The 26,034-nt window shown below is 36.9% G+C and overlaps 2 protein-coding genes and 1 pseudogene across 4 annotated transcripts; 1 reads left to right on the top strand and 2 right to left on the bottom strand.

The window, feature by feature from the left end:
* On the bottom strand, positions 1-19,989 carry cysltr1 (cysteinyl leukotriene receptor 1). Of its 3 annotated transcripts, none has more exons than XM_055159588.1 (2): positions 19,520-19,989; positions 1-3,512 (listed from the first exon to the last, which is right to left on the bottom strand). In XM_055159588.1, exon 2 carries the CDS (start codon positions 3,504-3,506, stop codon positions 2,475-2,477), a length of 1,032 nt encoding a protein of 343 aa, XP_055015563.1. In that variant the 5' UTR covers positions 3,507-3,512; positions 19,520-19,989; the 3' UTR covers positions 1-2,474. The 3 variants fall into 3 exon arrangements, with proteins under 3 accessions (XP_055015563.1, XP_020773379.1, XP_020773378.1); XM_020917720.2 differs by lacking the exon at positions 19,520-19,989 and adding an exon at positions 12,639-12,678; XM_020917719.2 differs by lacking the exon at positions 19,520-19,989 and adding an exon at positions 6,652-6,768.
* On the bottom strand, positions 3,943-4,060 carry LOC129410787 (5S ribosomal RNA; annotated as a pseudogene).
* LOC110153796 (proteinase-activated receptor 1-like) lies at positions 19,025-26,034 on the top strand. Its single transcript, XM_020917718.2, has 2 exons — positions 19,025-19,253; positions 23,817-26,034. Exons 1-2 carry the CDS (start codon positions 19,225-19,227, stop codon positions 24,550-24,552), a joined length of 765 nt encoding a protein of 254 aa, XP_020773377.1. The 5' UTR covers positions 19,025-19,224; the 3' UTR covers positions 24,553-26,034.

Here is a 26,034-nt window from a genome sequence, read left to right as displayed (position 1 = left end):
AGCATGTAACAACTTTGAAATGTCAATACATGGTCATTTTTAGCTTATATAGCAGGGGTGTCAAACTCATTTTGGTCTGGGGGCCGTATCCGGCCTACTTTGATCCCAAAGGGGCCGGATCAGAAAACTTATGGCATATATACCCCCAAAATAGCAATAAGTTCAAATATTTGTGCAGAGAAACGCAAATCTATTGCAGAAATCTTTTTAACTGATGAACTCTTTCTTTTACAAAATAATATTATGAACAACCTGAAACTTTAAGAAAAATGCAATTTCAACACAATGTTTTAACATTGTATGCAAATAGGGAGAAGTAAATTTTTCTTGGAAAATCCTACACTCAGCGTCCACTTTTCTCATTTTTGACAATTTGCTGGTGAGGTCAAAATGATTGTCCTTTAAGAGCGTTTGGAAAGAGGCGAGTCTTCATTTGTGCTGCTCTGGTGGGAGGGGCCATGCACAGAGGCACTGGAGACACTGCTATGCTAAGCGGCACAGAAAATTACCAATATTTTAATAGAAAATATAATTAAAATATTTTAGTAGAAAATCAGCCGAGGGCCAGATTAAAGGTCTTGGAGGGCCAGATCCGGCCCCCGGGCCTTATGTTTGACAGCTGTGTTATATAGCATAATGAAGGCAACAAATGTTTACTCATTTGTCATAGCAACAGCTGTTTGATATGCTAATAATGTCATACAGTCTGGGAGTCTCCTGCCAAAAGCTTACCATCAATCAAGCAGAAAGCCCCGCCCATATTTCCAAATATGGATGCGTGGCTACGTCCCTGAGCTTATACAAACTAAACATCACTTTAAAACAACAATGTCATCTGAGGTAAACTTAACTTGTAAACATTTGTCTTTCTGAAATTCAAAATGGTGCAGTAACATTCAAGGTAATTTATTTATATGTTTCGTGAAGGCTGCTTTGAGATTTGGTTGTTGTGGACCTTCTCAAACTTTACCTGAGTCTATTGAAAATCATCACATAAGGTCAAGCTCTTGGTATGTTTCTTCTGTTTAAGTCAGTTCTACTAATGTGGGATGATGCTTTACAATGATGCACCAAGTACATAAATAAACGATGATGTAAACTAGCTCTCTTGAAGAGTTACAAGTTGCCTTTTCATTGTGTACATAGACCTGAATCTCCTAATTGTTCTTCTATTTCCTGGAAGCTATAACATTAATAATGTATTGCCAGATTCCCAGCATCCTAATTATTGACCAATTATTCACCGGAGCTTTTCACAGGGGCATTCACAGGGAGTTTTGCTGTCACGATAAAGCAACTAGCATGCTAACAGTGCACTTCCTTGTTCTTGGATGATAAAATGCTTTATATTAAGATGCAGGCAGTGATCTTATTTTGACCTTAAGAGCTGCTTTGAAATATAGATAAGTACTTAGTCTTAGGCTACGTTCAGACTGCAGGGTTAATGCCCAATTCAGATTTTTTTGTGAAATCCAATTTTTTTTCACGAGGTCGTTCACATTTCCAGTTAAATGCGACTTGTATGTGATCTCCAGTGTGAACTTTAAATGCCCTAAAAGTGTCCTGCATGCACATTGGAGGACATGATGACATCACACACAGAAAGAGTGCCCAGTGTTTACGGAAGTCGCCTAAACATGGACTTGAACATAGAGCACCTGGAGATTTTAAAGTTGCTGTTGTTCCAGAGCCAGAACATGTACAGCTTATTTGTTTTAAGGAGGAGATTGAGAAGGAGAAGATCTTGGGTTTTGGCCGTGGCACTTTGTGGGGCAGTGGCAGCAACATCCGTAGAAAGGAACGTGTGGGTACGGAGTTGCAGGCAAGAGTGATGAGATGATGAGATGTGCTTCTCTGCTTCACTCACACGGAGTTCGTGCACAATTTTCTGAGCGCCTACTTGTACCACTCTCACAGGAGAAAACACGTCTTAGGTGGGATGAATGCGACCTGGCCATTCAGACTGAAGTCGCATGTCAAAAGATGGGATATGTATCGGTTTTAGGAGCATATATCCAAGTGACCTGGGTCACATTTGAAAAAATTAGATGTATGTCATTCAGACTGTCATTAAAAGATCAGTTACAGGTCACAAAGGGCCAAAACAAATCAGATGTGGGTCACTTCAGGCTGCAGTCTGAACGTATCTTAAGTCTAAGAGCCTACTTCTACTTCAGACTAACTAACCCAAACCAAGTTCATAATTACAATTTAAATGGCCCGAATTATGCAATTTTTTAAATCTATGTTATAATGTTGTTTTCGCATCAAAAACATACCTGGAGTTGTGTTTTGTTTCATTCACACACGTTTAACACAAACCCTGCATATTGAGCTTTCTACTCTCTACAGAACTAAAGGTAAAAGATAGCTGATAACTTTAAACTACCACTACATGACATCACAAGGAGGAACGGAGCATTTTGAGCAATGATGATATAGGCAGATGAATGAATGAAACAAAGCACAGCACTTCATACATGTGGCGAACTCACATTGAGCTGATTACTTTCCTTAACCTGTTGGTCTGGGTTTTCTCTGAAGGTCCATTTACCCCTAAAGGACTGTCTGAAAGAGTTAACTCGAGTCCTAAAACCTTCACCAGAAAAGAAATACAACATCGGATCAAAACAGGAGTTGGATGCGGCCAGACACAGTGTTATCACAACATATTTCTGCATAGCTACCGTCTCCTCACAGGAAGCATCCGTCCGGGACAGGAAGTGCAAGTGGATGGTGCGCTGGATGTGGTACGGCATGAAGCAAAGTAAGAAAGTTAGCAAAACAATCACTATCATTCGAATCGCTCTAGTCGCTGATGCTGTTTGCTTACTTGGGACCATCGTACGAGACATTAACGTGCGGATAATGCCAACATAGCAAATAAGGATGACCAAAAATGGAATGAGGAAACCTATGGCAAGGGAGACGTAGTTGAGTCTGACCAGGGTCTTGATTCCTTTGATCTTTTTTGGAGGTTCAAAGCATTTTGTTTTGTTGGTTACTGGATCAATATGCTGCCCCGACAGCAGAAAAGGGCAGGACATCAAACATATTAAAACCCACACACCAAAACAGACAATTCGGGCGCGTTTTTCCGTTACCAAGTACATATTTTTTACCGGGAAGACTATAGCCAAGAATCTGGTCACGGACATCACAGCCATGAAGTAGATGCTGCAGTAGAGGTTGACGTAGAGAGAGTAGGAGCTGAATCGGCACAGGAAGTCCCCATAGTTCCACTGGCCCTTGTTGACATAGTAGAGGATGCGGAGTGGGAGGGTGCAGGCACACAAAATGTCCGACACAGCCAGGTTGAGCATGTAAATGTGAAAAGGCGTGCTGTGGCGGTTGGTGCGAATTAAAATGATCAGAGCGAGACCGTTGCTGAGCAAAGCGAAGACGGTGATGAGGGAGTAGACCGTGGAGTACACCTGGTTCCTGAAGTCATCGATGGAAGGGCACTCCGTGGAGTTGGGGAGAGATGTGGAGTTTAAATTATCCATTGGGCGCTGAAAAACAAGAAGAAAAAAATGTAATACATAAATATATGCAAATATATATGATTTTTTGCTTTTAAAAGTTCTATATTACAAAAAACTGACTCTTGAGCTTTAAGGTATGTTACAATCAAAAACATATGTGGAGTGGTGCTTTGTTTCATTCACACAGTTTGATAATAATAATAATAATGATGCATCAGTTTTATTTAGCACTTTTCTGGACGCTTTATGGAACATTATTCATTCACTCCATACCCAGTGGTGATAAACTACTACTGTAGCCACAGCTTCCCTGGAGCAGACTGACGAAAGCGAGGCTGCCAATTTGTGCCATCGGCCACTCCAACCACAATCCTCACTCACACACTCACCACTTTCATACTAAGCAGTGTGGGTGACGTGCCTTGCTAACGACAACATTTTTTTTTGCAACTGGCTCCCCACTGTGCACCTGATTTTTCCAGCAGTCTCCCAATCAAGTACTAACCAGGCCCGGCCCTGCTTAGCTTCTGAGATCTGACGGGATCAGGCTTTGACAAGCTGGTATGGCATAGTAAGAGTAACCCTTTATTATTAGTCTGTCTAAATCTGCAAAACTCAAAATGCTCTGATCCACCTTGTGATGTCATGAAGGAGTAGTTTTTAAATTAGCTACCTTTTACCTTTTGTTCAGTAGAGATGCTCAGTTTCAGGTCTGAAATTATCCAAATGATTCTACTGAGTTTCTAATTTGTGCCCCTCTGACCACCACCAATGTCCTATTTACACACCACTCATAGAAGTGCAAGGTGTATGCAGTGTCTTGCCCAAGGACACAATGACAAAGGTTTTGGAGGAATAATGCTTTAGCTACAAAATATCTGCAATCTTATTTAACTAGAGAGCCTATATTATTTTCTAATTTATTATATAATATTGTTCCCTCATCAAAATATATCTGGTTTTGTGTTTTGTTTCATTTACAGATGTTTATCACACAAATTTCTTCTCTCAAACAAAAAAACACCCTGTTCCACCTTGTGATGTCATGGTAATGTGATGTGGAAATACAATAAGCACTCCACTGTGTTTTTAAACCTTCACTAGAATTATTTGGATCATTTCAGTCTGGAATTGCCAAGCTCTACTGAACTCTACTGAGTTTTTAACTTGAAAATTACTGCTTCATGACATCACAAGGTGGGACAGAGCATTTTGAGCTTTGGAGATGTAGACAGACTAATAATAAAGGACTACTCAAACATATATGAATGAAACAAAACACAACTCCAGATATGTTTTTCATGAGGTAACAAGGTTATAACACACTTAAAGTTCATAAGAGTCCATTTTGTGTAATATAGGACCTTTGAAATATTGTCTATAGCACTGAAGTTTGTGCAGAGAAGGCAATTTCACATAGGCATAGTCACAAATCATGTTTCATTAAGATCAAATCAGAGTTTAACTACTTTTAAATGACTCAGGTGCTCAAATTACAAATACTGTGGTGCTCAATAGCCTACATTTACAACATTAACACACATGCACGCACAGACACACACATGCACAGTACACACACACTTGTTTTGTAAAAGGACCCACTTTCTAACCTCCACAAACTCTCTGGAGTTCTAAATTACCCACAGGGTCGATTTGAGCAAATATGAATTCAAAACAGACTCAGTGTGTCAGGCCTGATCATTTCCCTGATGATTATTTAATTTAGAGCATAACAAAGATATGAGTTTAAAATCTGTTGCTTTTGCCTCGGTACAGGACATGTCAATAAATAAAGGTCAAGGAGGTGACTGCAGTATAGAAGAATACAATTATCTATAGCTCGAGAGGCCATTTCCAATCCAATTAGACAAGGATTAGATTATAGGCACACTGGTGAGCTGTTTGAAAAGCCAGATTGTGACTTTTCTATGTTATCTGCTTGAATTATAATGCCCACAATGTATTCGTCTCTGTTGAGAAAAAACACATTTGTCATTTTATCTGAGAATCTGAAATGCGTGCAGTACAGCAAAGTGTTTCCTGTCCAATCTTGATATCAGTTACACAGTTTAAACACGTAAACTTGGGTGAATAAAACGAAGAAGAGAGTACAGAGAGGATGATGAAGATGCTATTGCTTTCCCTGGAATGTTCCATGATATTGCATTAAACAAATACACCTTGCAATTATCCATTATGAGTGCTCAAAAATACAGTAATTCCTTTTGTGAATAGGGGCGACTCTCCACAGGTCTGAACTGTAATCAGCTTGTCTCTCTCGTGATAGATGGGTTTAATCTCTCACCATGGGACATTCTAGACAAAGCAATAGCGTTTCCATGGAGACAGGAAAGTAGCAGACCCTCTCGCTTGTAATGTGGCGCAATGCAGCTTTAAACTAATTGAAAAGCTTCTTAACAACACCATACAAAAATCTTAACAACATCAAATAAAAGCCATGTATGTGTTTGAGTATACTAGTAATATAATATTTTCTTTCTTTTTTTTAAAATTTGTTTTAATTTAAACCCAAATAATTTTTGCTTTCATACTAATTACTTCCAAATGATTAGTTATTTGTAGTACTATAAGTAAACAGTATTAGTTCGTCTGTAAAATTGAGGATACTGTGAAAAAAACAACAACATATGCACCTGCTTGTTTCCATGATGATAAGACAGCAAGAATACAGGGTCATAAAGTCATAAAGTTGTTAAAAATGTATAAAATTAATGCCATATTGTGGTGCATCCCATCATATAAAATACACATTACACATTCAAATTTCTTGCTAAAATATGTCACAGTTGCACTCAAATTCTCAAACTCAAAATCGATTGCTTACTTGGTTTCACTTTAGTTATAGTCTCACAATAAAGAGCAGGTGCTTTCTCATCTTTCTTTATTATTTCCATGCCTCGACACTAAGTCACACAATATGAAAGCTGTTTGTGCGTGCATTATTAAAAATAGAATAAATGTAGCAAGAAAATTCAAGTCAAACCTTTCAAATACATATTATGACTCCAAAAGATGCATCTATACATACAATTATTCATCACTTAACAGCAACTGCCACTAAACACTGAGCAAAACTTTAGTAGTAGTAGATGTACACAAGATAAGAAGTACCACTAGATCTATATATGAGTAAAGTCTGTCTTACGTAAATCTTGGGTTAGTCCTGGTTCAGTCCTGGTTCACATCTGAAGTGTGTGCTGTAGCGGCTCTGCTCTGTGTGTCTCAGTGGGAGGAGGAGGAGGAGGAGGAAGAGGAGGAGTTCTAGAGCAGGTGATAAAACTCACTGGAAATCTCTCAAAAGTTTGTCTTCCTTTCAAATCTATAACAATTTTTGTGAAAGTTTCCATGAAACAAAGTTTATGAAAGAAATAGTTGCAGTACTTAAAGTTTGCAGTGAAGTTCAGCATTTTATAACACATTTATAACTTGTCATGCAACGTTACCACAGCCACAACTGCACAGCAATGTTTCATAACACCAGAGATAAGGTCAGTTATCAGCACGTGGTTTCGTCCCATAAGCGTGCTATAGCAACGCTGACTATTCAAATGTTGAGAATATTTTAAAGGAGCATTGTGTAACTTTTCTAGTGGAGGGTCCATCAAATGCTTTTCTTCATACAGGTGTGACTGCTTTGTCTGGGATGTTTCACAATATTTCTATCTACATGGAGATCAAAGGAAACCAAGTGACAGGTCAGATCTGTGGAGAGGCGACCACGCTCACAGTCAGAATGCCTTTATTCTAGATATTTTTTTAACTTTAAAAAACCACATGTAAAGTAAAGTAGAGCTGTTTAATGTCATACTGTGGAACATTCCAGGCAAAGCAATGACATGTCCATAGAAAAAAGCAGTTGGCAGACTCCCAACCAAAAAGTTATGTAGGGCTAATATTATATTCTACAAAATGAAAAGGCATCCCAGAATTTTTATATAATGAAGCAAATATAACATTTTATTTCCAAAATTTGAGAGAGATTTCTTTAAATAAAATGTGCCTTAAAAACTTAATTCCATTTCCTGTGTATCGTGTCCATAGCAGGTGGCAGAGCCCTAAACAAAAAGCTACATAGTGCACCTTTGAAATCTTTTTTGGACCCCGCATTTAGTAAAGTAAAAGAAACTCATAGAAAAGAATAAATAACCTACAGTGTATATAAAATATTGTTCAAATATTATTTAAAAAAGGGATATGGTGAGATGTGATGTCAGTAGGTCCAGCTGTCATTACCAAAGTGAAAAAAAAAAACATCAAATATTTCTTGAATAGGGCTGTAAAAACAATAACGATCAAGTAAAATGTTGTATATATAATTTTAAACACATAAAGGCTACATTATGTTTATTTAAAACTCTTTAGGAACCTGCTGATTTGTAGTTAAATAAACAAATGGAAGGCGGTGTCTTGTCAAATTTCCAAATAGTCGATTCATGTAATGCAAATGAGATTCATGACACTGACAATATAATTATTGTCATTCATTATATAGTCATTTTATTTTATGTGCTCTCCTCTTTATCTCGTCCAACAAGTTCCGTGTGCAGTTATAAATATGCTATATCCACAACTCTGAGATCAAACAGAGACTGAAGCACAGCTAATATTTGACCAGCGTCGTGATGCCGAAGTATTTGTTGGTATTAGCAGCTGTTATGTTTATGATCATGTGGGAAGAAGATATGCAAGAGTAAGTCAAAGTGTAATGAAATAAGAGTTTAACTGCTCATTTTAAACAGCTTGCAGTGCTCCAGTGTTATTCGTCACTTATCATGTCCATTCTGAGCGTCTTAATTATTCACAGTGATGAGTTTGTGAGTTTTCACAAAGCTCAGAGATCAGAGTGAGTTCGCTGTCAAAGAAATGTTAACAACAACTAGCATGCTAAACAGATATTTCCTGATTCTCTGATAGTACGTTTTAGAATTAGATGTAAACAGTACACAGCAGACTTATTTTGACATCAAGAGCTACTTTTACAATATATCTGTGACAAATTTTGCTCAAATACATAAAAGATAATCTCAGACTTTGTAGAGCAAACTGGTGACTTGATCCTGAGAAATCATTGGTACTCAAGTGAGATTTAAAGGTGCATTGTGTAACTTTTCTGGTGGAGGGACGGTCAAATGCTTTGTTATTGCTTTGTCTGGAATTTCTAATCTAATTAATCTTCTTCTATCTTCATGGAGACCAAACCAGACCAAGTTACCTGTTTTTCTAAGTATTTTTGAGCAATAAAATCACCTGCAATTGAATAATTGTAAAGTAGAGCTGTTTAATGTCATACTGTGGAACATTTCAGGCAGAGCTATGACATATCCATAGAAAAAAGCTGTTGGCAGACCCGAAACCAAAAAGTTATGTAGGGCTAATATTATATTCTAAAAAAAATAAAAGGCATCCCAGAATTTTTATATAATCAAGCAAATATTACATTTTATTTCCAAAATTTGAGAGAGATGTCTTTAAATAAAATGTGCCTTAAAAACTTAATTCCATTTCCTGTGTATCATGTCCATACATTTTCAGCTTTAGATGGGCATTACAATGGAAGAGGCCAATGTGATTATAAAAGCTAAAGGGCTTGTGAAGTAAATGGAATACTTCTGAATACATCTGGAAGTGGTTTCACTTGCAAAATGGCAACAACAAACAATTGGAGCAAATCTATCCCAGCAGAGAGACGATGCTTTAATCGTCTTGATGGTGCATTAAGTTTGTGAAAGAGGCACAAAAGAGCTTACAAAGATTTCATCTGTTCACTGAACTATGTGGAGCCTTGATGCACTAGCTCCTAATAAACACTTAGTATCAGTGTGCATTATGGGTACTTATAAACAAACAACTTTTCTGAGCATTAAAGGAACTGGACTTGTTCTCTTAATGTGTTTTTAAGGCATGGATTATCACAAAGTGTTATTGGGATCAATAAATTCTCTCTCTCTCTCTCTCTCTGCTATTACAATTACAACTGAAACTGGCTTTTCAGTGCCATAACCTGCAGACAGAGGACACATAGATGTTTTTCTCATTCTCAGTATCTAGACAGACCACATCTCATGTGAAAGCTCAGAACCTCCATTCATAGATTTGTTGCCTTCAGTGACAATCTCCAATGTGATAATCATGGAAATAAAGAGGAAAAATAAAGGAAAATTGTGTCCAAACTTTTGACTGGTAGAGTAATTCAAATATTTAACAATATCTCATTACAGTTACCAGGAAATGCTTGACTGGACTTTCTTTCTCAGAAGTCTTTATTCACTTTCTTTAACAGTTGTACCTGTAGTGATGGGGGTAGTAGTGGTCTGTGTGTCGAGCCACTTGTGGAAACAATCAGGAAGAATGGAGAAATATCTGGGATAGACATTTAAAAAATAACTCAGAAAATACAACAGAGTCTCGTAGCATCAGTTTAGATCAAGAGCAACACAAACTGCCACATAAGTGAACCTGGTGTTAAAATGTGGCTGTATTAAAGAGTAGACAGCTTTATTTTGTTTATAAGTATAACATATTATTACTTAAACAGTCCTGGTAGAAGTTTAAGTTGTTTTGGGAAAGTTGCTGCATTTGTTACTTCTGTTCACACTCAGTACAGCACCAGTGTTTAGAACTCAGGATACTGCATCTACATGCCACAGTATCCTGAATACTGTCAGAATGTCCCAGTGAGAGTATCCTGGTTTCTCATAACCAGGATACTGGCTCATCCAGGATACTGAAATCAGGATACTATGTATACATGAACACACACTCTGATCATAAGTGGGATACTCGAAAGCATACACACTAAGAGTCAGCTTTGATATAAGAAATAAAACAGATTCATTTATCATTAATGTGACTGCAGATATGTATTCATGCCTGTCTGTCTGTCTGTCTGTCTGAGCGATATATATTTTTTATTCAATTGTATTTTTGAAATTCATTGTAAATAAAAAGAGAAAATAATAATAATAAGCTGAAGCTTCAGCCTACACCTTTTCGGTCTGGGTATGTTAAATATGACTGACTGTGAATTATTGTCAAAATATACCTGTGACCGAAATAAATAATCAAATAAAATAAATAAATAAATAAATAAAGATGAAACAACATTATAACATAGATCAGAAATAGCGTGATATGGGCCCTTTAAACAGTAAATTCTACCACTGTATTCAAACTTGTCCTTCATCTTAATTTTGGTATTGTTGTAATGACACATGAAACCAGCCTATTCATGGATTACAGGCAAATGATTCCTTCCTGATTTGAGAATTTAGTGAGGAGCTTTCCCCTTTTAGATAGAGACAGACACTGTTCTTGGTGGTGTAAATGTAAGTCACTTGCTTGAGAGAGTGTATTGTTTAGTATATTATTTCTCATGTGAACGTTACCACAACCTACTTCCTTCAAATGTACTTCCTGTCTATGGTCAAAAATTGAACTACTTAAATTACTCAGAGTCTTATTTTTCAGTGTACTTTTAGGTGGAAGCATTTGTAGTTACATGTTTCACTTCATAAAAAGTACTAACCACTATGTAATTTATACATCTTTATAATCATTATATTAAAAGAAGCCACGTCCATCACTTTAGAACCAGACTTAATACTGCATTCTGTCCCTTTCATAAAATTTACAAGATGTGGGCTCTCGGTTTTGCTGCGTAACCTTTCTGGAGGAGAGTCCGCCATCTGTTTATCTTCATGTAGATGTTAGTGCTTTGCCTGGAATGTTGTTGTTAACATTAAACCTAGGGCTGGGCGATATGGATCAAAAAATATATCTTGATATATTTTGCTATATCTCGATATACGATATATATCTCGATATCTGTACAGGAAAAAATAACCCCCTAAAACGGAAAACTGCAAAAACAAATATGCCGAATTCCACAAGGTCCTTTTTTTAAAAATTAAATTGTAAGAGGTCAGCAGTTCATATGGGAACATTTAAGATTACAAAAAACCCTAATTACATAAATAATAATTTAACTGTCAAATAAAAGAAATAAAACATATTTCTTTTGTTTCATTCATAAATAAAACAACTCAACACAAGCTCATCTTGTTATCCAAACCATAACCATGAACTCTTTTAACAGAAGAAGCTCAGGATGTTCCTTATTTTAACAGATCCATGTTCCTAAATGGTCACATTTTTCTATAGCGCTTTTCCACCTTCTAGGTGGTCAAAGCGCTTTACAACAAGGAACCACTCACCCATTCACACACACATTCACACACCAGTGTACACAGACACTGTGGGCAAGGTGGGTTAAGTGTCTTGCCCAAGGACACAACGACAGCATTCATCTGTGGGAGCTGGTATCACACCAGCCAACCTGTGGGTTAGTGGATCTGACCGCTCAACCTGTGATGTTTTTTTATGTTGAGAGCTGGATTCAAACCGCCAACCTTTAGATCAGTGGGCGAATGCTCTGCCAACTGAGCTACTGCCGCCCCTATCCAGCAGTAAGGAGCTATGAGGTTTCCCACAATCCACTGCAGATCAAACCCAACGTTTCCAAACACTTTTGTACAAGTGACACTGCAACAGATTATTAATTAAAATCTTCTGCATAAATAGATTTTACATTACTAAACTTTACAAGATATATAGCATAACGACTCAAGAGCCACATCAGCCCGTTTGAGATTATAGTGTTAATTATTTTATTTTATTTTTTGCAGCTCTGCGCAGACTTGTTTACGTTTTACAGAAACGAAACTTAAAAATCGCATGGCTAATTTGCATAAACAGCGCACGCTGTGCCGCTCTTGCGGTTCAACTTCTTTTGGACTAAAGGACACGACTTGGTGGAATATGAGGATGTGCTGCTGTTGGCCTTGTCTGTAAATGGTGGAAAAGTTTCGCTAGAAGCTTTTCACTGGCAGCAACTTTCGGCGTTCACGGCGATAGTGAGGAGTGAATGAGACACGAGCGAACAAAATCAGGGAGGCGGGGGCGCGCGGTCGGTGACAGAGAAGACAAACAAGCGAAGCGGCGAAATCAAAATTGAATATAAGCATATATATATATATATATATATATATATATATATATATATATATATATATATATATATATATATATATATATATATATATACGATATGTCAGAATTCATAATTAAACCTACCTATCTCCATGGACAGAAGCTGGTTGTACCACTAGTCGACCTCACTCACAGAATGTATGTATTTTTGAGCATTAAAAACATGGAGACAAGAGTTGGCCAACCCCGCCCCCGTTTCACGATGCACCTTTAAGCTTTTAGCCTTTATGTTATGCTTTGAGTGAATCATATCTCAAAAACTTCAAGTAGATATAGATCTGTATCTAGTATCACATCAAAGTTACCTGATGTGTCAGCGCTGCTTTTGAGGTTTGAATTTCCCATGAGCCAAAATCAGACTGCAGACTCAGTGGATCTGTATGTAGGTCACTACTTATCTGTCCTTTGTCAGTTTCATCAACAGTTTTTTCTCATTTTGCATTTAAAAACTCTGCAGTTTGCTACATTTTGGTGGTTTCCTTTATATGAGAGAGCAATAGAGGCATTTTTACAGGTGCACTGCAAAACCTTTCTGGTGGAGGTTTGCTACCTGCTTGTCTCCACAGAGATGTTATTGCTTTCCCTGGAATGTTCCATATTAAACCTATTCATCTAGCATTTATTCATTACTGGTGTTTCTTTTGCTCAAAAATCCAATAATTCTTTCTGTGAATGGGTGTGACTCTCCACAGATCTGAAATGTAATGCAGTGTAGTGCTTTACCCAGTCTGATATATAGGTTTAAACTATACTATGGAACATTCTAGACAAAGCAATAACATTTCCATGGAGACAAGCAGGTGGTAGACCCTCCACTAGAAATGGTACGCAGTGCACCTTTAATATATAGAGAACATTATGAAAATGATTATACAGGTGTTAAATGGTTATCTTTTCAACCTCCAAAATACAGCATTTTGTAGTTTTTAGACTCTTTAGTGACATCTAGCAGTCAAAGTACAGATTGCAATACTTCAGTTCATACTTAACTCCTTTTTGGACATGCTCACAGGGTGTATTCTCTTATAGATACTCATTTAAAGGTCCACTATTAAACAAACAAACAAACAAAAAAGATTTTTGTGATTGTTATACTGTTGTAACCTCCCCAAAAACAGACCTGGAGTTGTGTTATGTTTCAGTCACACATGTTTGAGTAATCTGACATTATTAGTCTGTCTACATCTCCAAAGTTAAAAATGCTCTGATCCACCTTGTGAGGTTATGAAGCTGTAGTTTTCAAGTTAACAGCTACTTTTTTTTATACCTTTTGTTCAGTAGAGATAGGCAATTCCAGAGCTGAAATTATCCAGACAGTTTGGAACTCTTGTTATATTACCACGGCATCACAGGGTGGAACAAAGTATTTTCAGTTTGAGAGAAGAACTCAGCCAAAATATGCAGGGTTTGTGTGAATGAAACAAAACACAACTCCGGGCGTGATCACAGAACCATCAAACGTTTTGTTGCAAATAGTCAGCAGTGTCGCAAGAAATGTGATTAACTGCAAGAGATTTGAGAAGAATCAAACATGAAGCTACAGGAACCCATTAGCCTCCAGTGCTGTCATATTTCAGAACTGCAACCTACCTGGAGAGCCCAGAGGTACAAGTGTTCAGTGCTCAGAGACAGGGCCAATAAAGAAGGCTGAAACCTGACCACCACTAAACAAGAAACATATGCTGAAAAGTCAAGACTGGACCAAGAAATATCTGCTGACAGATTTTTCAAAGGTTTTATGGACTGATGAGATGAGAGTGACTCTTGACGGAACAGATGGATGGGCCCGTGGCTGGATCAGTAATGGGCACAGAGCTCCACTTGTTGGATCTTTTCAGGTTGAAGATGAAATGATCTCTAAGACCTATTGCCAGTTTTTAGAAGACACTTTCTTCAAGCAGTGGTACAGAAAAAAGTTTGTATCTTTCAAGAGGATCATGATTTTTATGCAGGACAATGCTCCGTCGCATGCATCAAAGTACTCCACGGCATGATTAACCAGTAAAGTCCTTAAAGATGAAAAAATACTGACATGGCCCTCTCCCTAACCTGACCTAAACCCTAACTTGTGGGCCTTTCTTAAATGGGACATTTAGGATGAAGGAAAACTGAACAGTGTCTGGGAGGCTGTGGTTGCTGCTGCAAAAAAATTGATTGTCAACAAATCAAGAAACAGACAGACTCTGTGAATGGAAGGCTTATGACAGTTTTTAAGAAAAACTGTGCCTATATTGGTCATAAATGTATTTATTTATTTATTTATTTTTATTTTTTTTGAAATGGGAGAAATGTTTATTTGTAAATTCTGAGTTGTATATTCTGACAACATATACTGACGAAAATACACAAGTGAGAACGGATTTTTTTTTCATTTAGTTGCATAATAATTCTGCACATTAATAGTTTGCCCAATAATTGTACACACATTTTCTCCCAAGAAAGCCAAAACTTCACTTTTACTTTCTTAAATATTCAGGTTTGGGGTTTATTAACATTTTGGGTTAACTGAGAGCACTGTATTTGTTCAATTCTAAAATGAATCCTCATAAATACAACTGGCCTAATAATTATGCATGTAATATGAGCCCTTAAATCTAATGATGTTTTTCACTTTAAAAATACGATTTATTAAATCTTATGTGTTGTAAGGTTTTGAGGAGAATAAGACACGTGACAGGGAGGTTCAGTTGAATTTGCCATGTTTTTTATTGATACATTTGTAGGAACTACTTTGTAGGAACATTTAACAACACTTTTGAAGCATGCCCCACAGTACCTGTTCTAACAAACTGCAAGAGGTTTTGAAATGGGTAAAACATAACCAAATAATATAGCTCCTAGCAAAATAAAAAGAATCATGCATTTTATGATACATCCAACAGATTAAACGGCTCATATTACCCCATTTTCTGATCTAAGTTATAACGTTTCCTCATCTGAAGTTGTAGTTAGTTTCACTCACATGTTTAACACACAAGCCCTGCAAATTTAGGCTGAGCTTTTCTCTAAAATGCAAAATACTCCTTTCCAAATTGTGATGTCATGTGATAATATAAGAAGTGCTCTACTGGGTTTTTAAACTCCATACAACTTCGCGAGAATCATTTGCATAATTTTATTACATTTTTTTTTTACTTTATGTAATCACAGTAAACCAGTCACGTATTAATAAAACTGGTTTTGAAACGGCCAGCTCTGGCTTTTATTGGGTGCGTCAAGTCTTATGAATGTATCTCTCATTTCTTTAATGACTTTTTATAGCCAATAAAAGGAGTCATCTGCTTGTCTCCATGGAGATTTGTTGAACGTTCCAGGCAAAACAACATCTCCATCATGGACAAAACTCAAGAACTCTGACCCTTCACCTGAAACGTTATGCAGAGCCCCTAAACCTTCTTAACTTTCTCATGAAACTTTTTTGAGATCTTCCTTTTGTTCAAGAGTGCAAAAGAGAGGACTGTATAAAGAAGTGGACTAAAGGAGTGTGGCGTCATCCATAGCGTTCGGCTCCAGTCAAATGAAGCTCCCAAGGCTAGCAGCTATATCCATATTAGGGACACAATAAAAAGTGTTCTGAACCAGAGACCCTGTGGTTTTGGGCAAAGACTTACTGTACAATTTCCATATGCTCAAATGCTCAGTAAATGTATTTTGGTTAAAAATAAAATAAAAATCTCCATTAACAACACATAAATTGCACATTACAGTAGCTCCCCATGTAGTTGTTTATATAGCTTACATTAGTACATTATTTGAACAGCGGATTTTCACCTCTTCAAACTATTACGTAACTTCTCTTTGTGCATTAGACTGGTGTGTTTGAGGAGATTTGTTACATTGACAGATGAGAGAGGCCTCGTCTTGGCTGAGAAGAGGAGAAGGCGTGTCAGACAGTCCTAAACATGATCAGAGCATGAGTCAGCAGGAAATGTCCATCAGCACTAAATTCTGCTCTGTGTAAATTACTGACAACTGTAACACATGCCAAGAACAGACGTTTCAACCCTCTAGTTTTTATGTGTCTGAGCCTATAACTTGTGGACAACCATTCATATTTCCTCCCTATGCAAACAGACTATAGTTTCAGTGGGTTTATGTATGTGGGTTTCCTTTATAGACTGTGGGCTAATGCCACTTTCATTCATCAGCAATTCAGAGGATACATACATACATTTATATCTTATGAATAAGGAAGGCACTACTGCTTCATTTTAAACTTAAAGTAGTTTAAATCACTGTATAAAAATATAGTTGTATGTTTGTATGATCTCTTAGATTATTTTTCTCTAATTATTGTACTAATGTTTAAAAAGTTAAATAATTACAAATAAACAAAAACTAATACACGCAATAATGATTAATAATTAGTAATAATGATTAAAAGGAAAAAAAAAAGAAAAAAGATGACATGATATGACATGACATGAAGTCCGTTACAAAATCACAGGGAGGGCAACCAGATTTCACCACACAAAAGAATTTGTCAGCACTTAAAAACAAGACTTATGACTTACTGAATAAGTTTAATATGATAAATACTATTACAATATTAATATGAATAAATATATTATATTTGTTTATTGAAAAAAAAAAAAAAAAAAAAAAAAAAAAAACAAGCAGATGCGAACACAATGCTAGTGGTTAGGGGTGTATTTGGAGTTGAGTTTCATATTAGGAAAAATATAGGAATTTATTAACAAATAAAATAAAAACACCAGGATCTTGTAGAGCAGGTTAATACGAAGATTTTAACACCAAAATGATGAGGCTCACTGCAGCAGTTGTGACAATTTTTCAACGTAAAGTCAGTCAGAAACAATGCAAATGGAGCCAGACGTGCCCCCATGTTCATTTCCTGTTTGGACCGCAGCAGTTAGCAGGTTAGCTATATCCGTTTATAAACAGTCTACAGTCAGTGGTCCAGATCCTCGCTTGGTGTAAGATCCAATCACCACAGTCGCATGAACTGCAATTTGTGTCATTCTCTGTCACAAATGATCTAAACCCACATCATCTCTCGTCACGTTGAAGTGTGACAAACGTCTGCCAGTGCCACCTGTTTCATAAAGTCTTCGCTGCTAACCGTCTGCTAGCACGGAGCGAGGTGGCACCATGAGTCAGGTGTAAGTGATGATAGGTACTTTATAAAGTTACACCCAGATTGTTGTGGTTACGACTTGTGTTTGAACCTGCCCAAAGTCAATTCACTGAAATAGATCTTAGACTTACTCAATGGTTTTTACTGGGAGCATATTTTCATCCCTCATCATGAGATGGCTGAGATGACTGTGGTTAAGGAGCTAGCGTGACACTGCTACACACAACAGTAGTAATTTAACATGGGGAGACTGTGTGAGGCAGATAATGTGACAGATCGGGTGATCAAAACAACACAAAAACATAGTGACAAGACACTAAAGTAGGTCTTGTAAGATTATATGACATTTAACAGTCTCACCAGGAGTGCAGCAGAAAGTGAACCTAAAAGGCACGTTTACCTAAACTGTCAATCAAACCCATTAGGCTCTCAGATTGGAATGACAGTGTTTTCAAAGCTTTGAATTGCCAATATTGTTATGTGTTATATTTGATCTGAGTAAAAAGAAGTAGATTTTCAACATTTCCCCAACGCACTTATTACTAAGTAGGAATGTTAAAAGTGTTAATACGGAGATATTAATGTGACTAAAACTAGTATAAAATCAGATACTCAATACCTCATACATATTCATCGTCATTATAATATAAATATTATATTTATATTTTAATTAATGATTTATTATGTTTTATATTTAGTATATAGTGTACATTTTGTCTGTTTGTGTTTGTGTGCTGGCATGTCACACTTACCTGGGGACTATAGTTGGAATAGCTGCATAGCTAATACTGGTGCATTTACTGAAATGTTTATTAATGTGCATTGTCCCTATTCACTAACTAACTTACTTATTGCTAAATATTATTATTTTATGTTGAAAATTACATTTTTGGTGGATTTTTATTATCACTGTGGTATTGAAGGGAATAGGTCTTTTCTTTAGCATTGAAATCACAAACTTTAATGTGACAAAACTACTTCTTTTTTAAATGGGGATTTCAGTATCAACTACATTTTTAATCTTTCTCAAATGCATAAACTTGCGTGAGTGCTCATTAGCAGTGATATAGCCGACATATGTGACTCTGACATAGCTGTTACTAAATCAGGCTGTGAACATTTAGCATTAATGTTTCCGCCCACACCTTCCACAGTCACACTCTTTTCCTTTGTCATGCTTTCTTTAGTATTTACACAGCTTCAGTTGGTTGGCAGACCCCCCGCCCCCCCATCCCCTTATCATCCCACTAACCCTAACCCACATATGAGCTCCTTTTTTGGGAGTGTTTTCTGGAACACATCCGACTGGTTTACCGCTCTGTCCCTCCAGGCGCACGTCTTCACTGTGAGTCAAAGTCTGGCTCTGCTCCAGTGCAGGCGCACAGCACAGAGGTGACAGACAGACAAAGACAGAGAGAGGTAGAGAGTGTGAGGTGAGACAGAGGGAGGGAGGGAGAAAAAGACAGAGACAGAGAGAGAGAAGAGGAGATCATAACTATCCATTCTGAGTTTGGGTCAGGAGGCTGTGATGGAACAACATTACAACTAACCTAATTCAAAAGATACACTACAATGAAACCACTCAACCACCCACTTCACAGGTAAGTCACGTCAGATCATTCATAACATTTGTACTGCAGCAGAGCTTCCTCCAACTTTTTACACAAAGTACCACCTAAAGTAAAAATGGGCTCTTCGTGTACCACCAGATCTTAATTAGGTCTAAGGCTGGCCTATATTCCAGGTCTAAGTTAGGGCTACACCATGTCTCAACTTGAACTACCATTACTAGAACAGTTTTAAGCAATAACGCACCCAGAGGACAAAAGATTGTACAAATATTAGTACTGTAGAGGACCTTGCATACCTGAATGAGCTGTTTCTGTGTACTATTGGAATTTGATTGGCGTTCAAGTAGGTCTGTAGAGGATGGTCTGCAAAAAAACAAATAAAATAAAACTGAAAGGAAGCTTTTTTAGTGATCAAAGAGATATGAATATAATATGTTTGGAATGTGGTTTGGTGTTGAAGCTATTTAGTTCCTTGTGGACAATACTTTTTCTTTTATTTCTCTTTTATTTTGTGGACTTAGAAAAACTTACAGAAAATCAAGGATTAAAAAAAAAAAAAAAGACATAGTTTAAAGATGCTAAAGGTGCACTATAACTTTTCTAGAGGAGGTGTAACCTGCTTGTCCCCTTGGAAATATTATTTGGTTTGCCTGGACTTGTTCACATTATGGCATTTAACTTATGGATTTTCATGGATTGTACCTTTAAATATTACTGTTGTATACAGTAAATATGTCATATTTACATTCTGAAATGAGACACTGAGCCCGTGCTCCTGTATTTATCTTACTGCGTGGGTTTATTTATAGCACTGGTTCCCAAGGTGAGAGTTGGTTGTGATATTATTTCAAATTGCAGTTTTACAACTATGACACTGTATTTAATTGATTTAAAAATGTCATAAAAAGAAAAAAAAAACACAAAAAACTTCTTCCACCTGCAAAGTTTGGGAAGTGCACCTCTAAACCCAATACTGAAGTGAAGTTTTTGCTATTTTATGAAGATCACATCATTTAAACTGTCCATATCAGTAAACATTACAGGTACAGGACTTTATAGTGAAGCATCTGTTATTTTTATAACATCTCGAGGAGTTTTTTTTTTTAAAAGATAAGAAGGTAAAAAGTCAATCAGATGTCCAGATAGTGCACATTTATGGAGAAATCTACGTATACTCTTTAAAATCACACAAATGTTAACTCAGCGCCATTCATTACCAGTAATCCACACTTGCCAAAATACTGTAGTTTCCTTAACAAATTTATGAATGGGGATATAGGAGCTCTATGTCTTTCTAATGCACTGTCAGCATCTATGGTTTAAGTCAGTGTTTCCCAAACGTTTTTCTGGGGACTCATATTTTAAAAAATCTCAAACTTACGTGAACTAAGTCAGTAGATATTATTCATAAATCACAAAATAAAGGTGGATTTGACCAGATCATTTGAACATTAATGAGGATATTTTTATGGAGTAAGAAAGCTTTCAAAAATATTTGTGCGCATAGAATAGAAATCCGTGCATATTTGGGAAATCTGTGCATATTTGTCTGTAGTTGCGCATAAAATAAATATTTGTAAACTCTCAAATGAGTCCAGTTGTACATAAAATATATTGTATGTATTTTATCCATCAGAATACGAATTGAAAAGTTTCAATGTGAAAAATGACAGTCACGAAATGAAAATTTACGATTCCGCTTTCATCAGTACGAATGTGAATTCACAGAATGGACTTTACTGTCAAAAATACATCATCATTTCACAGACATTATTTATCGAGCAGAAGAAACATCGATCAAGATCAAGACTGCGCATGCTTAAGTTTGTAGCAGAGGGTAAAAACGGAGTAATGGCACAACAAGGAGCTACAACAGCGACCAAGTGGGTTAATTAAAATTTACTGTTAAAATGTCTTGTCTTGCCACATTGAATTTGGGAACCAAACGCTGCTGTGTAATATTGTGCAGAAATACCTCCTCTGAATGGGAAATTGCACCTATATCTTAGATAACCTAGTGGAGCCAGTTGGCGAACATCAGACGTAAAGTTATCCCAGGGTTAATTAGCAAATATCAGGGTTCGCTGTATGTTTAGATTAAAACATTCATGGCTACAGCCACAGCGAGCATCAGTCAGTCTTAACCTTCATCTCAGCTGCATTTCTCTCATGAAATATGACCAAAAGTTCCTCAGAACGCTGAAATGTCCCAGTTTACACCAAACACTTTCAAACTGTCCTGGTTACAGACATCACAGCCAGAAATGTTACACATTACAGTTTAATGCAGCTTCCAGCATCAATTAATGTTCGTGTTTACAGGCAACACCTTGGTATGTATACAGTATTTACCGGTAAGTATAACGTCACCATGTCGTGGCGTAGATGAATTTGCTAGTTCATTATAACCCATTATAACTCATATATAACCCATTGTCTGTAACCAGGCCAGTGTTTTATTGTTAACTGAGTGATCATGTCTCAGTGAAACAATGAAAAACACTGAACTAGCGATAAAAAGTATCCATAAGTCGCCTATTTGGACATTAAATAAAGCCCAATTATTTTTCTTTTCAACATTCAACTGAACTAGCAGTATTGGAATAAAAATAGTCAATAAAATTATTACAAAAAGATTAGAAATTATACAAAACATGTCAGAACTGTATATTGCAGACCTACATGCAGATTGTGACAAGGTGATTTCTAGAGTAAAGAGGCGGGAGGAGGTGTTTCTACTGAGTGAGCTGTGGAGGAGGAAGGTGGTGTCACGCATGCACAACATTTGAAAAAGGACTGTCGCTGTATTTCACTTCCCTTTAAAAACCCTCTATACAACTTTTAAGTCACCAAAGATTCTCTATGCATCACCATGTTGGAGCACAAGTTTCCACAACAAACATACTAAACCACAAATAGTTTCAGTGGTACATCAACATCATCCATGTACTTTTTCTTCTTACAACTTGGGTGCAGTCAGTAAAGCTTGTTTTTCCCCCCACACACCGTAAATATGTGACTCATGCTGATTTGCTTAAGTGCCTCAGAAAAGCATTAAGTTCCATTTTAGTGTGGGCCAATTACTCAAACCATAAGTAGTAACCTGGGGGGATACATGTACTCAAATTGTGTTTTCGCATGCTCAGGTTCGACCACTAGCTAATCATGAAAAAGTTAATGATGCTAAATGGCCCAGTTTGAGACAGATTATGGTTAAAGTTCAGTGTTCAGTGCCACAGACAGACATTTTAAAGGTGCACTTTTCTGACGTCTCCATGGAGTTGTGTTTTGAGTTCCCTGGAATGTTCCAACGTATCCATTTAGAGTTTATTCATTACAGGTGTTTCTATTGCTCAAAATACAATAATTCCTTCTGTGAATGGGGTCCACTCTCCACAGATCTGAATTGTAATGTAGCGTAGTGCTGGGACCTGCTTGTCTCCATCGTGATAGACAGGTTTAAGCTATACAGTGGAACATTCTAGACTAAGCAGTAATATTTCCATGGAGACAAGTTGTGAAAGTTAAGAAACGTTACGCAGAGCACTTTTAAAGTTTGACCCATTTTTCAGTTGTGACAGTGATGATATGGTAGAGTTTGAGTTGCAGATTCAAAAAACGTTTTATTAATTTGCAGACCTTGTTAAAAACACTTCTCTCTTAGTAATATAAAGGGATTATTATTATTTTATTTTTTTTTTTTTTACCAACATGCGAAAAGAATAGAAACAGAACAAAACATAAGACATACAGGTATACAATAGGGATGGGCCATTTGATTAAATATTCTTAATCGATTGTCAGGAGAATTAACGATCGATTATCAATTAATCATTAACGTTTTTTATATTAAAATGTATCATCATTATTATTACTATCTGCACTACTAATCTGCATAAATAAATTCAATTTTACAACATATAAATCATAACCACTCTAGAGCCACATCAGCCCGTTTGAGATTATAATGTGTTTAATGCAGATTTGTGCAAGTCTCACAGAAACGAAAGACTGTTTTTAGTGGCAGGATAACTATGGCCATTGACATGCACTAGTCTAGCACCAGTGACCTCTGCAAATATAAGAACTGGATGGAATATTTAAAAAAGAGTCTCCACATGTCTCCAACGGTCTGGCTCACTAGGAAATAAGGTCCTATGTCCAAAATTCCAGACTGTCCCTTTAAAGCTACACTAAATAACTTTTCTTGCTGTTATCGCTTTGCTTTGAATGTTCCACAATATGGGTTTAAACTATTTATTCAAGTTCAGGTATTTTTATTGCTCAAAAATACCTTCAAAAACTTGTTGTACTGTGAGCAGAGTCACTTCTCCACAGATCTGACCTGTAACATGGCCTGGTGGTGTCACAGTGATGCGCCATAAAGATAGAAATGTTAAATGTTGTACTGAGAAAGATTATGGACAAAGCAGTAATATCTCCATGGAGACAGGAGAACAGGTTCCAGAAAAGTTACACAGTGCAACTTTAAAACATCATGATGGCATTTAGTGGATTACAAATGACTTCAGTTGCATTTTTACTGTACTATACCATAAAAACTTACACTCTCTGTATATTTTGTGTTGACAGATCGTCCCAAGTGCTGCGCTGTCTCTGGTCCCTTGGGTGCTGGTTCAAGCCCTGTCCCGTGGGAGAGGGGGGTGTGTCTTCCTCTCGTTCGTGGCTTCGTGGGTTCCTCTTCCTCAAAGTGGTCACTCTTCTCCTCTTCCCCCACTGGACTGCCTTGGGTCTCATTTTGGGATGTCCCTTCAGCATCAAAGCCCTGGTCCTACTCCTATCTCCTCAAATCTCCACCAAACCAACTACTGTCTTTCTTTTCCATCTGGCTCTCGCTGACGCTCTGCTCATGCTACACTGGATGCTTCCCATTGGACATAAAATTGCCATATGTTTTGGGGTGGACTTCAACAACTTTTTAACACAAGATCTCCAAATATTATGGTTAAAAAATGCATTTACCATCTTCTCAAACCACCTTCTAGATGCTCACCTTTTAGCTTCTTTGTTTTTCTTGGGTTTTGTCGGACTTGAAGCCACCATGGTCTCCCGTTGGCCTCTTCAAACTCGTAATATCAGAACATCCCATTGGGCACAGCTGGGGTGTTCCCTGGTTTGGGTCCTGGTCCTGTCTGAACTTGTTTTGGTGATTTTTTCAACAATCCAAAATACACAAACTCCGCCCTCTTTCTTCTCATTGGACACACTGTCTTTCTGCCTGAGGAGAGTTCTGTGGCTGTATGACTTATGGGTCCATTATAACATTATTTATCACAAACCACAGAAGAGAAGGAGCTCGTTCCATTAAGACCATAAAATGTACACTGCGAATGAGTGTTATATTGTATAGACATGGGTTTTGGGCCTAAACTGTATAAAGAAGTGAACTAAGGGAGTGTGATGTCACCCCTAGTAATCGGCTCCAGTCAAATGAGGCTCATGATACTAGCGTTTATAAGGGCTGATTTGGAGCCAGTTCCATATTAGGAATTTATTTACAGACAAAATTGTGAAATAAAAACACCAGGGTCATGTAGACTTAGACTTTATTTTCAAAAGAGATGGGTTCATATGAGCATTGCGATGACAGTTTTTCAGTGTAAAGTCAATTGGAGGCAGAGACGATGGAGCTGGTAGCACCCCCATGCTCACTTCGTCTTTGGAATACGGCAGCTAGCAGGGTAGCTATGTCCATTTACAGTCTATGGTTTCAGACAGAGTTACTGTCCAAAGATGTATCTTTGAAGGGAAGAGTAAATAGAGTAGAGTAGAGGAAATGCTTTGAAACAGTCTGGTGAACAGATAGTGTGGGAACAGATAATGGATAAACACAGATGAACTCACATGGGCCATTAAGGAGCCGTTGAGTCTGCCAGAGCTAACCAGAAATACTCAACTTATATCAACTAAAACCACACCAGATGGTTACTGGTATCTCTTTTAAGGGCCAATATTACTTTTATTTATTTATTTTCTGATCTATGTTATAATGTTGTTTACTCATCAAAAACATGGAGTTAGAGTTTTGTTTCGTTTACACATGTTTAAACACACAATCCCTGAATATTTAGGCTAAATTCTTCTCTCAAACAGAAAACACTCACTTTCACTAAAATTATTTTGATCATTTCAGCCCTGGGATTGCCAATCTCTACTGAACAAAAGGTAAAAGGAAGCTGTTAAATTGAAAACCACTTTATGTGTGAATGAAAACAAAACACATCTACAGATATGTTTTTAAGGTGTTATAACATGGCTTAAAGCTCACAAGAGTCAATTCAGCATAATGTAGGACCTTCAAAAGGCAAATTTGGATGAGTGATTTTGAGATGCTATGAACAATATCATAATAGTGGAACACAATTAGGTAAAGAAAACACAAAACTGCATGTAAAGGTTAAATCTTTTATTAATTTTAAAAAGCCAAGACAGAAGTTATAAGTTTCTGGCAACTGGAAGTGAGACATGCCTTTTATTTGTACTGCTCTGTCTTCATTGTTGAGTTCATTGGACAGTTTAATAGGTTTCCTCTGAAGTCTATCTGATCTCATTGGTTTTTAAGAGGAAACTCAACATCACTCTGGTCTCCCTCTGAAACATTATGTCTAAACTATTTATCAACTTTGACAATCTCTACAAATGAAAATGTTGATACGATATGGTCTCTGTAAAGTTGCATAACTTATAAAACATATTTATGTAACACATCAAACATGTTTATTTAATGTTATTTAACTGTGTAAAATTGTATCATTGTCAATGTACTTATATTGTATCAAATAAACTATAG

This window comes from Boleophthalmus pectinirostris, unplaced genomic scaffold (assembly GCF_026225935.1).
Source record: "Boleophthalmus pectinirostris isolate CB_2022bp ecotype Guang Dong unplaced genomic scaffold, ASM2622593v1 HiC_scaffold_23, whole genome shotgun sequence".
Taxonomy (NCBI): domain Eukaryota; kingdom Metazoa; phylum Chordata; class Actinopteri; order Gobiiformes; family Gobiidae; genus Boleophthalmus; species Boleophthalmus pectinirostris.
The sequence above is the reverse complement of the archived record's forward strand: the minus strand, read 5'-3'. Positions and strand labels throughout refer to the sequence as shown.